General features: G+C 29.7%; 2 protein-coding genes across 4 annotated transcripts; both read right to left on the reverse strand.

Annotated features, from left to right (window-relative positions):
* Positions 1–3,738: 3,738 nt before the first annotated feature.
* On the reverse strand, positions 3,739–8,341 carry LOC109807379 (cation/H(+) antiporter 15). Its single transcript, XM_020369897.3, has 3 exons — positions 7,546–8,341; positions 5,882–6,880; positions 3,739–5,233 (listed from the first exon to the last, which is right to left on the reverse strand). The coding sequence occupies exons 1-3, from the start codon at positions 7,753–7,755 to the stop codon at positions 3,968–3,970; spliced, it is 2,475 nt and encodes an 824-aa protein (XP_020225486.1). The 5' UTR covers positions 7,756–8,341; the 3' UTR covers positions 3,739–3,967.
* Positions 8,342–10,003: 1,662 nt separating this feature from the next.
* On the reverse strand, positions 10,004–19,697 carry LOC109808045 (thiamine diphosphate-binding fold (THDP-binding) superfamily protein). 3 transcript variants are annotated; one of them, XM_020370859.3, is made up of 9 exons: positions 19,414–19,697; positions 15,297–15,434; positions 15,021–15,203; positions 14,556–14,713; positions 14,343–14,442; positions 14,059–14,170; positions 13,811–13,950; positions 13,510–13,695; positions 10,004–10,481 (listed from the first exon to the last, which is right to left on the reverse strand). In XM_020370859.3, the coding sequence occupies exons 1-9, from the start codon at positions 19,609–19,611 to the stop codon at positions 10,314–10,316; spliced, it is 1,383 nt and encodes a 460-aa protein (XP_020226448.1). In that variant the 5' UTR covers positions 19,612–19,697; the 3' UTR covers positions 10,004–10,313. The 3 variants fall into 3 exon arrangements, with proteins under 3 accessions (XP_020226448.1, XP_020226449.1, XP_082932634.1); XM_020370860.3 differs by lacking the exon at positions 19,414–19,697 and adding an exon at positions 17,855–18,699; XM_083076508.1 differs by lacking the exon at positions 19,414–19,697 and having other exon boundaries at positions 15,021–15,198; positions 15,297–15,437.
* Between the last annotated feature and the right edge of the window lie 1,900 nt (positions 19,698–21,597).

A 21,597-nucleotide genomic window follows, 5' to 3' on the forward strand; every position in this document is an offset into this window, starting at 1 on the left:
TTTTAAACAAAATACATGAAAGCATAATTTTTTTTTGCACTAGTACAAAATAAAAAGAATAAATATATCATTTCATTTTTTTTAATTGGAAATGCAAAATTTTTGCAAGTTTTTCCTACAATCTCTTTACTCACAAAAAGTTTTTTTTATAAATTTTTTTTTACATAAGTGATCAACCAATTTTTATTTCTCATCTCCCACCTACTTCCTTGTCCAAATATCAACAACAACAAAAAATTCTCTTTTACACTTATATTTACCTACTTTTCTCTCCTTAATATAATCTCAAATAGGAAATGCGCAAGACTATATTATAAATGTGTGTGAGAGTGTGAAAATTAATTAAATTATGGTACTGGATGTCATACTAGTTAATTGTTTTTTTTTGGATAAATTTTTATAAGAGATTTTCTCTCGCTCACAAGTTGTTGTGTTTGGATAAAAATATTTAGAAAATTCAAAGTTACTGAAATTTTGAAGAATATTGATTTAAATTTTCTATATTTATTAAATTCATTGATGGAATAAATCAATATAAATATTTTAAATTTTAAATTCTTATTTTGCATAGGAAAAGTTAATTTTAATCATATAATTATATATATATATAATTAAAATATTTTAAAATTAAACTTAATAAAAGAAATGTTAGCTAATTTTAAATGTTTAATAATTAATAAATTTAAAATATTTAATGATTTAAAAATCATTGATACTTTTTAATTCAACATCAATGAAGTTTTAGTAGACTTACTCATCCACTTAATAACTTAATTATATTCTATATCAAATTTTAATAATTCAACTGTTAAATTAAAAAATTTTAATATGTAGATTAAGTCTGCAAATTTTAAAAAATAATTGAAAATCATATGCTACTTCTTAATGTAGATTCAAACCAACGTATAAAATGTTTTTATAATTATCCATCAATTTTAATTAATAAAATGGAGTAGCAAATAGTTTTCAAAATTTTTAAAAATTTGCAAACTTTGTGTATTAAGAACTTTTAATTTAACTGTTGGATAATTAAAATTTGAACATTAGATATTAATTGGTGCAAAATGTAGGTAGACTTATTTTAGAGTAAATGGATCCTTTCTCATGTGTATTTCAAGCTTATAAATTTTTATAAAATTTGAAAACTATTTGATATTTATTTATAAAAATTCAAATTAATGTATAATATATACTTTTGTAAATATTATACATTAATTTGAATTTTTATAAATAAATATCAAATAATTTTAAAATTTTTTAAAATTTATAGACAGGATATATTTATCAAGAACTTTTAATTCAACAATTTGATCATTGAAATTTAATGTAGTCGTTGAATTATTTAGTGGAATTATCTCCAAAGCCTCTAGTATATGTTGTTGGAGTTAGCCCTAGTAACCAATCTTTTTATCCGTATCATGACTTTGATATAAAAATATTTTAATCATTTCAGTTATTGTATCATTATAGCATATAATGTCCTAAAAATAAATTGTTTGTTTAAGATATATCAAGTGAGACTTGATTGTGAGATTCTTTGAATAAAGAATATTATTGTGAAATTATATGTAGTAAAATATTAATATTAATTAGGATGACAATAATACATTGATATTATTGTGTAAGTTGACTTATGATCGTATCTTACAAGTCATAAATACGAGATATTGAGTTACACACAAATATAAATATTAGGAGTAATATTTATATGGGATGGACCCACTATGAGAAAACTTCATAATAATTATGCAAGTGTCATAAATATTTCTCATGACAACCATAGTAGAGTAGTCTTTTGACATGAAGATACTACGATCCTTGAATATAAGAATTGCAAGCTTTGATGTTATCAAACGATATCTATAATAAGATAATTATAAAAGTAGTTAGTTGACCTATAGTGTATCATGTAGATGAATTTGAGTAATGTAGAAAGGATTCATCCCTCCTACATAATGAGAGTTATACTTTGGACCTCTCAATAGAATGAGATGTGAAATAAGTTTGTCCATGCAAGAATGAGTCAATATAATATGATATATTGAGCTTATTTGTGCTTGAATGTCTAATTAGGTATCGAGAAATATATGATGAACTTAACGAAAATGACATTTTTATGTCTCATGTTCAAATTAAAGGCATATGGACAAAGGGACAAATCACTCTAGAGTAACTATGGTCACGAAAGGTTGGAATCGGATCATAGTTTTTTTTCTTCTAATTAAATGGGTACAATGATAAATTGCTAAATGTCAATATTTATCTATAATATTTAACATGATATTTAAATAAACCTATGAGGTCACATACATTGGGTAAAACCTTAGAGCAAGTCATTAAATTAAATGAGATTTAATTTCATGATTGATTAATTAAATAAGATTTAATTAATTGACAATAGATTTAATTAAACTAATATTTTAGCCTGTATAATATATATGCATGTTTATTATATATAATTAAAATTTATAATAAATTATATATAAATAAATACTATGTTTTAATATATAAATCATATTTAAAATTAGTATGCATATATATTTTTAAATATATAAATTATATTTTAGATTTATGATAAATGATTTTTTTGTAACAAAAAATTATTTTTATTTATTGATATTAATATTTAATTAATAAATAATTATAATAACTAATTAAAATTAAATTAGATAAGAAATTAAAAATAATCCCTATAAACCCTTTCGTTAAAAAATCGTTAAAAATACTCTTATGTAAGAGAAAAATTTGTGTTTAATATAGAGAGGTTAATATGATTTAATTAAATTGGACATGAAATTGAGCTTATATTGTATAATTTCTGTTGGATGCAAATTAGGTTATTAACCAATAGCATATAAAAGGATGTACTAACCTAGCTAACTTTGCAAATAACAAAAATTAAGGTTTTGTATCATCTTACAAAATTACTCTCGTCTTCTACGTGACTAGCACCAAACTTTGCTCATGTGTTGCTTGTGGAGACCAACTAGAAGGCACCATGCTTTTGATGCTTGGTGATTAAATGATGTTCTTTCATTCAAACAAGGATTTTTCGATGGAAATTCTTAAAACATGTTTTAGAGGTAGAATATTCTAATCCTTAATGTGATTTTCGGTAATATGTTATCTACAGGAAAAAAAATTCGCTCATGAGTTCCTTTAATAAAATTAAATTAAAACTTTTTTTTTTTGTGAAAATTTACTCCATAAAACCTCATAAGATGTTAACATACGTGTTCTTTTTCAACACCCCATCATTAGAGAAGATAAGAAAAATTTTGAATTAAGACTTGAAAGATCAAGTAATCTAATTATTTCCTATTAAAAAATAATACATAGATAAATGTACTCTTATGCTCAAATCATGCTTTTATATTCTTGATGATTGGATATAAAATTTTATCATGATGTTTATCTTTATTCAATTTCTCCTCTTCAATTTCTAACACATTGATAAACACAACTTCTTAGTTGGAATGAAATTATGCCTTCACATTCAAATTTTTCACCATGCAAACACTACATTTGAGTAAAAATACAATGTTACTAGCAAAATAAATGAGTAACACTAACAAGCAAAATCATTCCCTCACAACATGAGTTATATATCACTCAATTTCACCTACTAACAGGTTAACTAAATTGATTACTCACCTGAAAACATAAAATAACATATTTAACATATTTGACTTCCAAAATATCAAACAAAACTCTCAATTTTAACAGACTTATCCAATATCAACAAAAAAAAATGTGCTAACATAATTTTATGCAACTGTATGTACATTTGTTGTAGGAGTTGAAGAAGCTACATATAAACAAAAAAACAACTACACCAAAAGACATAATACAAGATCCAATGATACACAGATAAACAAAAGAAAGAAAAAAAATATCTTCTGCATTTTGTTATGACACAACGGGAAGGTTGCAGAATCAAAACTCTCTAGTGTTTTGAACTGAACGCTTAATGTGGTGGTGGTGGTGTAGATTGAAGACCAGCCATATAATCATCACCATGTGGTGTTTCCAACCCATCATAATGTGAACCTTCCCCAACATATTGCTGCACCACCAACACTGAAGCAGTGGCTGCAAAGTCTGAAGATGCAAGCAGGTCCCCAATTGCACCAATCTCAGGGCACTCACTCCAATCAGTGATTCCTGCAGTGAGTGGTGAAATCATCCCTTGGCCTCTTCCAACAATGAAAAGGTCATGAATGTCATCCATTGCCCTTATTGCTGCCACTGTGTCCTCCCCATTGTTCACCATCTTCTCAACATACTCAACGGAAGCATCATCACCACACGTCATTCTAAACTCATGTAGGAGCTTCTCATCAAGGTTCTTTTGAATATCCTTATCTGTTTGCACTGTCAAAACCCTAGGTTCATCAGGGTTAGGGTCTGTGTCATTATGTTGCTTCACTGGCTCAGATGCTTGATCACCTGGGATAAACCTCATTATGGTGAGGCTTATCCCTGGATGTTCCACCATTCTCCAACCATAGCACAAAGCCTCTCTATCATCTGGTCCTCCAAAGAACAACACAGCAAGATGGTGAGAGATTTGGTTTGCAGCCAAACGGTTTGAGCCACTCAAGCTTCTATCAACAAGAATCCCCACTGAGCAAGGTGCGTTTGCAAGCACATTCTGGTTGATGGCTCTATAAGCCATGTTTGTGGCTTCCATGCCACCATCCACCGTTTGTTGCTTGTGGAAAGGAACTATTATGAGGGACACACGTTTATCTGCTGCCAAGTTGCATATGTCTTCATGCATGGTGGAGTAAGGGGAGATTGCTGTTAAGGGCTGCACTGAGATGAATGAAGCGTGTTGCTCGTAGTTTTCGAAGGCTTTGATTATGTGGTCTGATTGAGCCTCGGTTCTGTTGAGTGCAGGAAGGTCTGATTTTGTAGTGTTGTGGACTATGAGCATGGCTGATGTACGGCCACTGAGTTCCACCAAGTGGAGAACGTAGACACATATTGGGGAGTTCTTTGTGGGGTTTGAGGCTTCAAGGAGGTTGATCATTGTTGGCACGTTGCGAGGGGTGTGGACACAAATTAGGACTCTGAACTCAGCATCTGATTTTGATATCTCAATGGTTCTTCTTTTGTAGTATACGGAATTCCTTGATGGCTTGTAAATGATTGATATGGCAGGTACGATGATTCCAGTCATTATCACGGTTATAACCACCATGACTGCAAATGATTCTTCGTCAAAAACCTGAACACAATCAATATGTATGGATCACTCAGAAAGAGAGGAATTAAGGGAGTCAATAGCATAATTCTCCTCACAATTTTTTTCCTACCAGTTCTCCTTTTTTATTTATTTATCAAGTTTTGAATGCTTTTATGTAGTAAATGAGAAATTGTTTGATAAAAACTGTTTGAATACAGGTTTAGACGTGTTTTTTTTTAGAGTTTCTCTATTAAAAAAAAATACTTTTTGGTATAGAAATTCTCATAAATATTTTTACCTTGTATTTAAATAAACTTAGTCACCAACTATTACACATTTATCTAAAAGTTGTTGGTCAAAATGAAACTCTACCTTGATTCTTCAAGTTCAATTTTTATATGGACCAAAAAAAGATATGGTTGAAGGAAGAAGATTTTACTAAAAGTGATCAAACAAGTTTTTCAATAAAAATTAATTATTAATAAAATAATAACAAAATTACAACAAAAAAAAAATCACATTAGTCTCTATCAACTTTCACGTGACATATAACATTCAATTACTTGTCACTTAGAGATTGGTCAAGATTATGATGATTTTAAAATATGTAATAATTTCTCGAACCAAAGATATTATACATGCATTTTATTTTTCATTTAATACTTTCTTGTAAAACGTCGGTATTAGTACCTTCTGGTCCTTCCCAACATTCAGAACAACCATTTCAACAAGGCCTTTTGTGTTCATGAGTAAACCCAGAGCTGCTCCTTCATGCATTGGCATTTGATAGAACAGTGCAACCAATATGGTTCCAACAATTTTACCAATGCAAGCCAGAAAAATGACCAGAAGAAGAACTGCCCAGGTGTATGTCCCTTGGATGAGCCCTAGGTTAGTTTTCAGCCCACTGATGGCAAAAAAGAGAGGCAGCAGAAGGCCTGAAACAAAGTCCTCAAGCTTCTCCACAAGGGTAAAACTGAGAGGCCCATTTGGGATTGACAAACCAAACACAAATGCTCCAAAAACAGAATGAGTTCCAAGGGCATCAGTTATGAAGCCTGAGATCATGACCCCAGCAAGAATAAGAGATATGTAAAACTCACTGAAGGATTCTCCCTCAGGGGTTTTCTTAACTATCCACATAGCTGTTGGCCTAACAACATAAGCACAAAAGGCCACAAACGCTGCACTAGACAATAGAACCCAAAGAGAAGCCAATGAAGTGGTTTCAGTCTCAGCCATAGCAATAGCCAAAGCCAAGAGAATCCAAGCACACACATCATTGATGAGTGCAGCTGAAAGAGCAAGCTTCCCCAACTCAGTGTTGACAAGTTTAAGCTCTGCAAGGATCCTAGCAAGAACAGGAAATGCAGTGACAGAAAGAGCAACACCAAGGAATAGGATGAAAGTGCCTTGGTTGATGTTGGAGTCAGATTCTCTGGTCAAAAGGAAGGAGAAGGCTACTCCAATGATGAAAGGCAAAACCATGCCAGCAATTGCTGAAGCCACAGCTTTTCTACCCATAGTGCGCATCACTGTTATGTCCATCTCCACCCCCACCAAGAAGAGAAAATAGAGAAGACCAATGTTTGCCATTGTTTCAATAATCATCACACTTCTTAGAGGAAACACTGCATTGGCAAATGCTTCGCTTTGACCTAGCACCGATGGACCCAACATTACTCCACCCTGTACCCATGCAAGTTCCAAAAACAAGAATATATATGTATCAGCAAACAACCAATATCAAGGTGATTACATTTCAATCTTTTAGAGCTGTTTTATTTCCTTCTCACTTTTGGTTCTGGGAACTGTTTTGTACTATAATTTCATATTCGACCTTCAATTTCTTATGGGAAATCTATTAAGTTTTTAAAATTGTTTCTAAAACGGAGAAAACTTAGTCATAGGTACTGTTGACTATTTTTAATCAGAATTAAACTTTTATTTTAGTATTCTATTTAAATTTTATGTTTCTTGATGTTGATATTGTTTTTTAATTAAAATTATAGTTTTATCCCAATAGTAAAAATAATATATTATTGAAGTTTGATTCTAATTAAAAAAAACAATACTAACATATGACAATGCATGTAAGTTTAATCCTTTTAAAAGCCAAAAATTAGAAACAGTTAGAAAATGTTTTCTCATTCTTTTCTTTTATTTCTAGCTCAAGAGTGTAGATCATCTGGTTGGTGCTGCATGTGGTGAGGCTTCAATTTGGTGAGTTTCCGTTTTCTTTGAAAACTAAAAGCAGTGTTTGGAAATAGAAATGAAACACATCCTTAATCTCTTTTTTTTTATTTTTAACATGAAATGAAAATTGTGATGATGGTGTAGAAATAAAAACTGACCAAGACTTCAGCAATAACGCGTGGCTGGCGAAAAGGCTTGAGAATGAAGACGAATATGCGGGTGGCAACCACAACTAAAGTCATTTGCAAGATGAAAAGAGGTAGAGAATAATCCAAAGGGTTGTCTCCTTGCCACACCCCATTTGTTGTTATCATGGTAGGTGCATAGCATACTATATACTCATCCGTTTTATTGCTTTTATCTCCCATTTTTGTTTTCCTATATATGAACCTCCCTTGAGGTTACAACAACAACCTTTCACTTCCTCTCTTATGTGCAAATCCTAATAGAGGACTCTTTCATGTGTCAAAACACGCATTACCTGGCTTTAATTACCAAGGCACAGAGATCATATATACCATGTTCCAATGTCGTTTGTTAATGAGGCTTGCATGCATGCAAATACTGAATGAAAATGAACATACGTGATTTAATTCTTGTTTTATTGGATTGATGAATTAACTGGGAAGGGATATGAAGTAGACGAAAAAAGAGGGAAAATAATGTAAGAAGGAGGATAATTATGCTTTGCTTTGTTTGATGGAAATTAGGATATGAGAGGAAGGTAGAGAGAAAAGAAGTGGGGTTCGTTTGGTTTTGGTGGTTCTCCACTCCAATATATGTTCAATTCTACGGCATAAGGGAAGGGTCTCTATTTTAAGAAAGCTCATCATTTGATATTTTACGTGAATGACCAACCATTGGAGCATAGAGAAGCGTAAGTTTGTGGATAAATTTGTGCACTCCGTATCGCCTGAATGAGTTTAAAAGATCTTGCTAGAATCATATTGCTTTATCTATTTATATAATAATTCGGAGTTTAGTTTAGGCTTAGAATATATGAGAGAGGGTAATTATATTTGAGGTACTGAAATCAGTTAAAAAGACTGATTCTGACCTCTTTCAACATATATGCTATTTATACACACTAATATTTCAGTCGACAAGTATTCATTTCTACCTGATTAAAATATTTTACATATTTTAAAAATATATTATATTTAAAATTCATAAAAATAAGTATCTTTAAATATATAAGTTATATTTTAAATTTATATTGAGTAATTAAATTATTATATTAGATTAATTCTATTCATTGACAATTTCTTTAAAAATTATTAAAAATTAATTTACAGATAGATACAATAGATTAAAAGAGATATGTCGTTCAAAAGATTAAGTATTTAAATAAAGGTAAAATACAACGTAATTTGATATAATTTTTTTAAGATAAATTATTTTTTTAATTATGGAGAGGTGCATGTAGTACGTGAAATGCACATATAAAGGAGAGAAAAAAATATATTATGAATATCCAATCGAGAAAGGGTCTCACTATCCAAGTTGCATACTATAATGTTAAGTGCCATTATTTTAGTGTGTATATGATGTATAAGATATATATATATAATTTATTTAAATAGATATTCAAAATATATAAATTATATTTTATATTTATGATAAATAATTTATATTATAGCACAATATTTTTTATTTATTAATTTGTTTAAATTATTAATATTGAATTTATAAATAATTATAATAAATAAATAAAATTGAATTAGATAAAAAGTTAAAAAAAATTAAGAAATCTTCTTATTAAAAAAAATCTAAAAAAAATCTAAAAAAACTCTTGTATACGATATCGCTTCATATTAAATATATAAAAGTTGATTATAATAACTATAAGAATAATCAATGAGTATATAGATCAACTAATAAGGAATTCTTTAAACTTAATTATTGGTCTTGGATTTGAAGAATAGACAAAAAAAAAGTTACAATTTTTTTTTTAAAGACTTAAATATATTTTTAATTTCTTAAATTTAAGATAAATTTATTTTTAATCTTTCAAATTTAAGGTTGATATTTTTAACTCATATAATTTTAAAAGGTCTTGTTTCAACCCTTATGGTCAAATTTTGTTATTGAACATGTAAAATACCATTTCACAAAATTTACCTATCTGTATCTTTGTTATGGTAAAAATATCAAATTAAATTCAACCGATGTTACATAATTACATCAATCTATAGGCATTAGATATGTTATTAAGACATGGGGAGATTAAAACATTCTTTTTAAATTATAGAAACTAAAGATCAATTTTAAATTTGACAGAACAAAAGCAAATTTACTTTAAATTTAAGAAACCTAAAACTTATTTATGCCTTGAATTTTTGTTCTACATGATTTTTTTAAAATATCTTCTTAATCTTGTTATTATCCTCCCAAAAAACCTAACAAGTTATTAGTTCGAACGATATTAGACTGGTCTAATTAAACGAAGATATTGTTTCCAAAAACTAACAAGTTGTTAGTTTGAGTAGTTTGAGTCTTATGTATAGAAAAAAAAAAACCTAGCTTAAAGAGAAAATTTTACTAAAGATAATCAGTCATGTTCTTCAACAAAGATTAATTATCAATAAAATTGGTAAATACTTTGTACTAATAACATAACTAAAAAAAATCCACTAAAAAGAAGGGGTCTTAATCTCCTTCGGTAGCATAATCTTCAATGGCATGTATGCAGTTTTTATTTTACATGTAATTTTTTTTTTATAATCTCATGGTGAATTGCCTTTCAACCCAATCGATTAACAAATTATGTAGGTAGGGAACTGCTAAACAACACCCAAAATGAAAATACACGATTGAAGTGCACAATCAGGACAGCAAAATACACATGCAATATTCATACACGAAGAATACAAGTTTGAAGACATTTTTTATTAGAAGCAATGTAATCTGTATAAGCGTATTGACGTCAAACTAAAATATTTGCTGGGTACTCTTGTGGTTGTTTTCTTACAATCTCCTTCAGCCATTGCTCTTGTTCACGGAGATTTGATGAAGGGACATCATAAACATCAGTAAATGAATCAGCTAGTGGTGGTTTTTCTACACTCTCTGCAACTTGAATTGTATGCAGAAGCTGTGGTAGGAAAATTCAGAGTTAGTACAACAATTGAATAATGTTCTTCAGAGCCACCTAAATCAAATTCAAAACAGTTATACGATTACAATTATGGTTATTAAACTGTGTTGGAAATAAGAGAGAATTTAGAGAAGACACTATGATTGAAGGCTGAAAACCCATACTTTTCGGATTAGAATTACAACCAGAAAATAATGAAAAATTCAACTATCCATAAATTTGTAATGATCCATAAACTTTCATAATAACTTATAACAACCATGACAGTAGAAATTCTACCATAAAGTTGAATAAATTCTACCATATTGATTCATTTTCTCAACACTTCTCCTTGCATTAATAGTTATAAACTCCAAGTTTCTGTCTCAAGTTCTCAAACCTTCCTTTCAAAAGTGACTTTGTAATGATGTCTGCCAACTGGTCTTCTGTCTTACAATACTGTAATTCAACTTCCCCTTGCTTTTGAACTTCTCTAAGTAGAGTTTAACATTAAAGTACTTAGTCTTCCTATGAAAGACTAAATTATTTGAGATTGCAATCGCTGTTCGATTATATCTATGAACACCTTGGTTGAATCTATTTGAACTATTTGCAAGTCAAGAAGAATTTTTCTCACCCACAAAGCTTAATTAACAGCTACAGTAGCAGTAATGAACTCTGCTTTAGCAATTGATTGTGCCACAATATCTTTCATAGAAGCCACGGAGATTAAATCCTTGATTAAAATTAAACCAAACTCTATAATCAAGAGTTCCTTTGATATATCTAAGCACACATTTAGTAGCTTGATGAACCTCACTTGCACCATTAAGAACCTTGAGAGAACACTTACAACATGCAAAATATTAGGTCTTGTTGCTACAAGATACATGAGACAACCAACAAGTCTTTTGAAATCAGTCTTATTAACCTCTTCTATACCATCTTCCTCTTTGTATAGCTTCAGCTTATGAAACATTGGAGTACTTGCAATTTTACCGTTCTCCATCTAGAACTTCTTCAAAACCTCTTTTGCATATTTCTGCTGGTTGATAAAAATCCCCATTTCATTTTGTTTGACTTCCATTCCGAGAAAGAAAGTCATTTCTCCACAATCTATCATTTCAAAGACCTTCATCATATCTTTCTTAAACTCTTCAACTAACACTATTGTTTCCTATTGCCAAAAGATCATCCACATATAGAGACAATTAAAATCTAAGAATTCAAGCATTTGACATAGAGGACTGACTCATTGAGATTTCTTTTAAAGTCAATGCTCAGCAAGTACTTATCGATCTTGTTGTATCAGACCTTGGAAGCCTGCTTCAACCCGTACAAGACTTTTTTCAGCAAAGAAACCTTGTCTTCATGCCCTTTAATTGCAAAATCCTCAGGTTGCTCAACATATATCTCCTCTTGCAAATAACCATTAAAAAAAGCATATTTCACATCTAGCTGAAATACCTTCCAACATTTTTCTCCAGCCAAAGCAAGCACATATCTAATTGTATCAAGTCAAGACACTAGAGAAAATGTTTCAGAAAAATCAACTCCAAATACTTGAGCATATCCCTTCACTACAAGTCTGACCTTGTGATTATTAATGGAACCATCTGCATTGAATTTGGTTCTAAACACCCATTTAACACCAATAACATTTTTGTGTTGGGGTCTAGAAACCAATTCCCAAATTTGGTTCTTCTCAATCATGTTAAGCTCCTCTTGCATTGCAGCCATCCACTTAAGATCCTGTTGTGCTTCTATAAAATTTTCAGACTCTAACACATCAACATTACATCTTTCATAAATATCAAAAGCAATCTAGTTCCTCTAATAGGAGGATCATCAACATTTTCCTTTTCATCTTTTACAAAAGAAAAACCAGAGAATTGCTTCAGCTCATCTTTCTCCCAAATTCATTTTTTATCTTCAGCAAAATAAACATCTCTGCTTACCGATTTGTGGTTGAAAGACTCTATAAGCCTTTGAAGTTGTGGTATAGCCAACAAAAGTCTTAGCCTCTGACTTTTTATCTAGCTTGTCTCTTTTCACCTTTGGTACATAAGTAAAATAAATATAGCCAAAAACCTTCAAGCTTTTAACAAAAGGTTTATAGTCATACCATACTTTGAGAGTTGCCTACATCAAATTCAAAGAATATACTTGCACAAACCAAGATTCATGATTTTGACAATATAAGTGCAAGATCTTGGGTACAATTTATTTTAAAGTTCCAACGAACTAAGTTTAACAAATACATTATGTCACGTATTTTTGGCACGTGTAATTATTCAAGGAATAACTGTTTCAAGAGTCCATCATATCAAATCCAATGAATACTTGGTATTCATGATTATGATCTAAAACTGCAAGATCCACCCACAATTGTCAACAAACCAAGTTCTTAAATACCAACAAATCAATCCATCAAAACCACTTGCTACCAACCATGTCCATATAAATATTCCATAGAACATTTTAGATATATTAAACGGGGTCGGGGTGTAATTTACACTCCATTGTTTCCTCTGGCAAGAGAGAACTAAAAACAATCAGAAGTGACTTTTGACTTTGTTTTCATTTTTGTTATGGAGCTCAACACTTCAACTTATTTTTCAGACACCTTTCTAACATTGTAATTTTGGGTTACAAAATACTCTTGTAAAAAAAAAATACAAATGTATGCCCAACCTAGCTAAGGATCATGCTCCACATCTAGGTTAGTAAAAGACCATGGTATAATTGTGAAACAACACATATTAACATTAAGGACAATTAAGTAGATATCACGAGTAGTTACTATTAATAGCATACAGTAAAGTTGTTAATGGTTGCTAAAAGGTTAAGCTCATCAATCCATCCTTTTTCGTTCACTTTCGTTGAGGATTTTCTCTTCCTTTCCCTAATTTTCTTAATAGCACTCATTAGCAGTCAGAGTAGCAAGTTGCTCAGGATTTTGTTAGGCTATATGATATATTAGTAATTAGTAATTTAGTATCAAATGAAGTATCAACCAAGAAATTCTTAGAGAAGTATATCTCACCCGTTGTCTCAAATTGTTTATAAGCTCTGACTCAGCCATATCATTCCACCAGCCATTATTTTCTATCCACTTTCTAAATCTAGCCACAGGATCACGTGCCACTCTCCACCATTCAATCTCATTTGCTGGACGATACTTGGTAGAGTCATCTGATGTGGTGTGGTGTCCAACTCTATATGTAAGAGCCTGAAAAGAAAATCAGATACAACATTGACTGCCGTTAAAAACCATGATTTTGGACCACACTACCGCTTTTCTTTAAACATGCCCAAAGATTTGGCTTAGAAAGTTATCACTTTACTTCTATTAGAATTGGTCTCTCTTCAGTAACTGCCATTTGACGAGCAGCTTGAACAGCACTATAAATGGCCAAGGCATCATTTCCATCTACACGGATGCTACGGACTCCATAGGCTTGTCCTTTCACAACAACACCATCACCTATGCATAAACAAATAAAAAGTACACAATATGCCATTAGATATTGCAAGACAATGCTAAAGATATGACCAAACAGAAGAAATTTCCATAGAGAGAAAGAAAAATTACTTCGAAACTGATCAGAAATGGGAGTACTGATAGCCCATCCATTGTTCCGGCATATAAAAATAACTGGGGCCTCCGTAACTGCTGCAAAATTTAAAGCAGCGTGGAAATCTCCCTGTCATTACACAATGCATTAGAACATGACAAGCAAAAACATTTTTCTTAAGATATCAAATGCCTGAAGTGATATTTGTCTAAAATCCATACAAAAATTTCAAAAACAGAGTTTAAGTTCTAGATCCATGCTTTGTCTAAATCCATTCTGTCATGGTAATTGTATAATTTACCTCACTTGATCCACCATCACCAAAGTAAGTGACAGCACATGCATCCTTTTTATCCATCTTTAAGGAATAAGCAGCTCCAACGGCATGGGAAATTTGTGTACTATAGAACGAGGAAAATTTTGCATTTTGTAACTTTCATGATCATGGTGCAAAGAAGCATGTATTGATAGATAAATATATAGAAAGAGAAATATCAAATCTTTCACTACTTACGCAATAGTTGATGCGACTGTAAAGTAATTGTGCTTCTTGGATCCATAATGAGCTGGCATCTGCCTTCCTTTCCCATTATCATTTTTATTGGAAAATAACTGGTTTGTAAATTCCTGCAGAGTGAAACCGCGCCATAACAAGACTCCCGCTTCCCTATACTGCATGCAACAAGATTTGTTGTTAAATCATTTTCCAACCCCTAATCAAGCTATCCAATTAGTAAAAATATGATAAACTATGAGGATAAATTCCTAAAGAATGGAATTTATACTAAGAGAAATTCTTTCATATGTTTCTGTATAAAATCAAAAGTACAAAAATACTACTATTTCTAGTCCTTTTCATAAAAAAAATAAAAAGAAAAAAAGAAAAAGCTTAAGTGTATTTTACACTATAACTTGTTTCTTACAAAAAAAGAAAAAAGAAAAAAAGAAAGTAGTATTTTCTTTGTGTCATGTTTGAAACCTGAGGGAAAACGACATCGTCCATGGCAAGAGCTGCAGCTGAAGCAATATTGATAGCCTCCTCTCCAATTGCTGTCACATAAAACGATATCCTGCCTTGCCTTTGTGCTTCATAGAAGATAGTGTCCATAGATCGGAGAGTAACCATGTCAGTATACATTTTAAGAGCAACTTCCTCACTGACCTAATATTATTGATATTCGTCAATTTCATTTCAATGCACTTTCCCTCTAGACAATTAAAAAATCATAAAATGGTAGGTCAAGGATGTGAAAACCTGCACAAAGTTATGGCCCAAAATTGGCTGCCCATTATCATCAAGGACACGATAGCAGGGTATTCTCTCTTTAGAGGATTCAGATATAAACCTCATTTCAGGGATGAATTCTACTGGTCCTCCAGGAAAATCCATGACCTGCCATATGCAGTTAGATGCAAACGTTCATACACATAGCTTCGCATGATGTTCACTATAATTCAAGAATGCACCGCATTCTAATTATAGGAGGAAAAGTTGAACTACCATAATGATATAATGGTACTTAATCATTATATGAACATATTTAGTCATGTTGTTTAACACCCAAACTGAAACTATTCTAACTCTTCATTTTTTTTAATATTCCCTCCTTAAAACTCAACCCGCATCAGAATTTAACATTATGAATAAAGAATTCTTGGTGCCACTGCATCTAGAAAATGAAGGCTCAAACCATACTATCATCACAATTTTAGATTATGAATGAACAAGTCATATTACAGTTGCATTTGTGATCATCAAAGCACAAACTTAGCCCTCTTGAATTTACATTATGAATGCTACAATTGAATTCAGGGGAATTTAGGGAATCAGACTCGAATTCAAATTGAATTTACATTTTAAGCTCATCAATACTCTAACATACCATCCCAAAAATTACATCTTGAATATAAAATTACATTACGAGTTACTCCAACTTTATATCATGAATTACATAATTCACATCGCAGTTGCATTTTGGGCGTCATTAGACATATCACCAGATCATGAATAAATAGTTCATATCGTGCAGTTTCCATTAGTGTCATCATCAAGGCATCCCATCTCATTTTAAAATCATTGACAAAAGATTCATCCAGCAGTCTATGAAGGGTTATTAAGGATTAAATACAACATCCTGAATTTACACAAAAATAAAGAATTCATATTGCAGTTTTTTTTCGGGTGTAAATCATCCCAATTTTACATTACCTAAATAAGTGCACTGAGCTTGCCATTCAAGTTTTGTATCATGAATAAAGAAATCATTTAGCAATCAGATATGAAACAAAATAAAAAATAATACAGCAATTGAGCAACTCCATTCGAGCTGTATACCATCTCAACTCTGAAGTTTACAATTATGAATAAAATTCCGTATTTAGAGGGTATATTAGACTAGGATTTCAATAGATTTTAAAAGATTTTTTATTATAAAAAAGTTTTGTGATATTTAATTAAGATTTTTTTTAATATAAAAGTCATGTGACATTCAATAAAGATAATCAAAATTTTTTATAATAATATTCAATTAAGACAAATTTTTTAGCAGTTCAACAAAATATGGTTGTATTCAATTAAAATCTTTTTTTTACTTAAAAAAAAGTTTGTTGATATTAAATATAGAGATTTCAATAGATTATTTTGAATATTGTATTTTGTGAAACTTTTTAATATTATTTGCATGTGATTCACTTATCAAACAATCTTACAAAAACTTTTAAGATTTTGCATGACTTTTTTTCCCTTCTATTTCTACTCTTTTTATCTTTTTTTTTTTCTCTCTTAAATCTTTTCTCTCCTTCTCTCTCTTATTTTCTTCTCTATCTCATTTTCTCCTTTTCTTTTATTTATTTCTCTTTTCTTCTTCTCTCTTGTCTCGCACCTTTCTTTCTCCTCTTTCTCCCTCCTTCTCTTTCTCATTTTATTCATTTCTCCCATTTATCTTTTCTTCTTCTCTTATTTGTTTTATCTATCAATTAATGTATAATTTATCCATATTTACTTTTTAATTATTATATATTTAAAATATTTTTTGTATTATTAAATATTATTTATTATTAAATTATTAAAATTTAACTATTTATTTTTAATAAAAAATAATACTGAAATATAAAATTTTGAAACAATATTAAAAAGACTTTACAAATCACAATAATGACCCTCAAAATGAAAATGAAGTTTTTAATTTATATCATACATCTTTAAAAAATGTGAATAAGAAGATATTTAATATTTTTAATTCTTGTATTAATATGTAACATTACATAACTTTATTTTCAAAGAATGTTATTCTAATGAATTTGCAATTGAATTAGTAAATGAATATTGAATTAATAAATGAATCTTCATAATTTTAAACATATTCAAATTCAAGCACATAAAATAAAATGTGTCAATACATAAAAAATTAATATAATTTTAAGAAATTAAAATTACTTATTTATCAAAAAATAGTGACAATTATTTATCAAAATATATATATATATATGCTTTTTTTATTATTTGTTTTTTTATTAAATCTTATATAATTATAAATTTATGTTTCCATATGAAAACCATAAAATCTTTTAAAGTCTTATAATATAAATCAATAAAAATCCATTAAAATTTGAATTTATAAAATCTAGGTTTTAAAAGTGTTTTAAAAAAATTTAAAAAATGATATGCCTATAAAATCTATTAAAATTCAAAAGCTTTTTCATACTAAGAATATTTTTTAAAATCTAAGTCCAATAAATCGCCTAAATTCAATTTAGGTACATTATATTACGGCACCCAAGTTTTACACGCATAGAGTTCATACTATAGCTTACATTAGGGTCATCGTCATAGCATCCCATAGAGTTCTTGCAGCCAGATCTGTTGTCATCAAGGCTCGAAAGTACCATCTCATTTTACTATGATAAACAAATAATTCCTTAAAACCCTAGTAGGGCTCGATTAAGGGTCTCAAAATGCCATCAGCACTTTTCCGATTTCAGGACAAGATCATGTTCTTTAATAAACAAGAAGTCAAGAACCAGAGAATATATAACCAAACAATGTAGGCAATAGGCAATAGGCAAAAACCCGCCACAGAAATTCCAAGATCGCGGTTTAAAGAAATGCCATTTGCCTGTTACTATAGCAAACGAAGAAATTGCCTCAAAACATTGCACAAGGTTTTGGGACAGAGTGCGTTTGCCTCATGAAAGACACCAAATTAACTCAAATCAATTATAATAGAAATTTCAAAACGAAAATCCAAATCAACCAAAAGAAAAAGATGTTGCAGTGATAAAGGGCCTGAAAGATCAGAAAAAATCACATTCAGACGAGTGACACTGTTAAACTCAATATCGCAAGATAATAAGGATTATTGACTGGACTCTAGTTTCACCGAGTTCCAATCAAGAAGCTGATCTTGCTTATGATTCTCACACACTCACTCTCTCCAACTATTCGATTTGCTTTGCATCTAATCAAAGAGAACCGTCATAGATACCTCGTTTCACAAATTCAGCGTCTAACACATGTCTGTGTGATCTTTATAAAAGCGTTAGCCTAGGGTTTTTTTGGACACGGGCCCTGGCCCAGGCCCAAAACCTTATCCGCAAATCTTATTCGAGTATATTTCTGATTTGATGCCAAAGCTTATGCGAAATATAATTACGGGATAATATATTAACTATTCTTTAAAAAAATAATATTAATTATCAAATAATGCGTGCATGAGTTAACTTTTTATTTATATAGCTTAACTATTCTTTTAATTACTTTTTATTTTTATAGTTAAAATATTTTATTTTAATCGTTATATATATTGCTTTTGTGATTTTAGTCTTTATCAATTACTATGGAAAAAAATAAAAAAATTTATGTAATTATATAAACTAAAAAGATACAAAATATATGTATATAAAATATACCCAAAAAAAAACATATATAAGGTTTAAAAAAATAATTTAAATTAGAGTTTCATTAACTATATCTTTAAGATATTAGTCAATGAATTAAAATGTGGCAATTTTTATTAAAAAATTATAATAAAATTAAAAAAAAATTGCAATAAAAATATTGTATCCCTATTTCTTATTTTCTGTACTTTTTTCTTTTAATTATAAATATAAAGACTAAAAGTGTGTTTGAGACAGTTTTCAATTTCTCACTTCAACTATTTTTTTATAAAAAAAAATACAAAATAAAACTCTATCCTTTGGAGAACAGTTTAATTGTAAACAACTTTTTTTCTTCTCAAAACTATCCGGTTATTATCGATCTGAAAAACTCCAAGTTTATTTATTTTTAATCAATTTTTTTTTCTTATGAAAAGTATCAGAGGAGAGAAGGAAATCCGATTGCAGATACCGAAAAGTGCGAGATACGAAAGTACCTGATTCTGAAGAGGATCCTTGAATGCAGAAGGAGAAATGGAAGCAAAGCGACGCGAAGAGAGAAGGGAAAACAAGACCGAGTTGCGATTGTGCGTCGTGAGATTCCTTAAATTAGGGTGAAATTGATTGGAGCGAAGCGAAGCGGAGAGATTCATTTTTGATTTGAAATGAGAGAGGATGGCCGTGGATTTCCTCATCCTGCAACGCTGAGCAGAGCCACAAAACGACGTTGGGACACAAAACTGCAAAGCGGCGAGTCACAAAAAGAACTGAATCTTTTACGATATCATTATATAAAGCATATGATTAATTTATTAGTATCTGCTTATGCCTTTCGTGGATTTTCTCTGATGACGCTGAATTTGGTCCTAAAATTCATTTTTAATTATTTAATTTATCTGTGTCTAAATTATTTAATTTTTTTAAGTTGATTTATGGTATTTGAATTTTTAAAATGTAATTTAATTTGGAGCATTATTGAATTATTTAGAGTTAATCATCTATTTTTTACATTTATAATCAATCATATCTTTTATAATATTATATTATTTGTTTATTTAATTAAATAAAAATAAAATAAAATAATTTAAAAGATATGATAGATTGACAATTTTAAACATATGATTTAGCAGTAGAGATTAATTTATATTTAAGTAAAGTTAGGGATTCGAGTCCTATCTTATATATGTAATCGCGTTAAATCTCGAGATTAATTCATTGGTTTATACCTAAAATTCAGGAGGAAGAAGATAAGAAAATTAGTTATGGATGAGAGTGCCACTTAATCAGAAGAAAACTTTGCGTGGGGGCTGACTGCTGCTGATTCACTTTTATCCATCGGGATTGGGCTTATTTCCACCTACGCCCACCAACTGCTTCAAACAACTAACATGTGTCACATTTTATTGCTTGAAACAATTAACATGTGTCTCTCAAAAAAAAAAGTAACTTGTATTATTTTATTTTTTCACGGAGATTTTTTTATTTATTTTAATGGAGAATAATAGCACAAACTAAAATACGTGAAAGAAAGATACAATAAAAAAAGAGAGTCTGGGAGCTGGAGAAAGTAAACTCAAATTAGGAGAGTATGGAAGATATGCATTTCCTCTAATAAAGCGACCTCTCTTGATAAAGACGTAATGCATGGTTCTAAAGACTTATTCACAGACCTTCGGTTAGGGGTGGACAAAAAAAACTAAACTAAGCTGAACTGAACTGAACTGATGGTGAACTGTACTATAAAAAACTGAACTGTTTGCAAAAAAAACTGAACTGAACTGTTTAAAAAAAACTGAACTGAATTGAACTGTTGTAAAGTTGAACTGTACTGAACTATAAAAACTGAACTGAATTATAAAAATTGGACTATTTTTATAAAAGAATAAAAATTAAATATGTTTAACATGTTATGTCTTAATAGATTAGCTCGATAGTCTAATAACCAAAATTTAAAAAAAAAAAGTGATTTGAAAAAAAATTATATCAATTTTGTTGAACTTAACGGATCAATTGAGCTATGTTGAACTACTTATTTTTAGGCTTAAAATTCACTGAGTTTGTTTGACTTAATTTTATATTTTTTTCCTTTGAAAAATTTAAATAAAATAGAAAATAAAGTAAAGTTGACAAATGTGTCCTATTTTGATAGATTAATGAGTCAAAATTGTTCAATTCAAAATATCATAACAGTTTAGTGCAGTTTAAATTGCAGTTCAGTTCAAGTTTTTATAGTATAGTTCAGTTCAGTTCAATGACACAAAAGAATAGTTCAGTTCAGTTCGTCTGAACTAATATTTAGTTTAGTTCAGTTCATATGAACTACTTTTAAGTTCAGTATAGTTTTTATAAGTTCAGTTCAGTTCAGTTCTTTTGCCCACCCCTACCTTCGGTAGTAGGTAATAGATTAAAGATACATAACTAAAAAAATTTAACCCAAAGAAAAAGATAGCATTAATGCATGTAGAAAATGATAACGGTATTTAATTCTCACTATTTATAGAAGATGTAATTATAATTAATTATGATAATTAAAATGAATTAAAATTATAAAATTTAGATTATAATATCTCATTAAAATCGACATTAATAAGTTTTAAAATCTATAATTAATAAAATAATTATTTTGATTTAAATTTAAAATAATTTTATGAATAATATAATATTTTGAAATATCTAAACAA

Source organism: Cajanus cajan, chromosome 6 (genome assembly GCF_000230855.2).
Source record: "Cajanus cajan strain Asha chromosome 6, NIPB_CcT2T_4, whole genome shotgun sequence".
Lineage (NCBI taxonomy): Eukaryota > Viridiplantae > Streptophyta > Magnoliopsida > Fabales > Fabaceae > Cajanus > Cajanus cajan.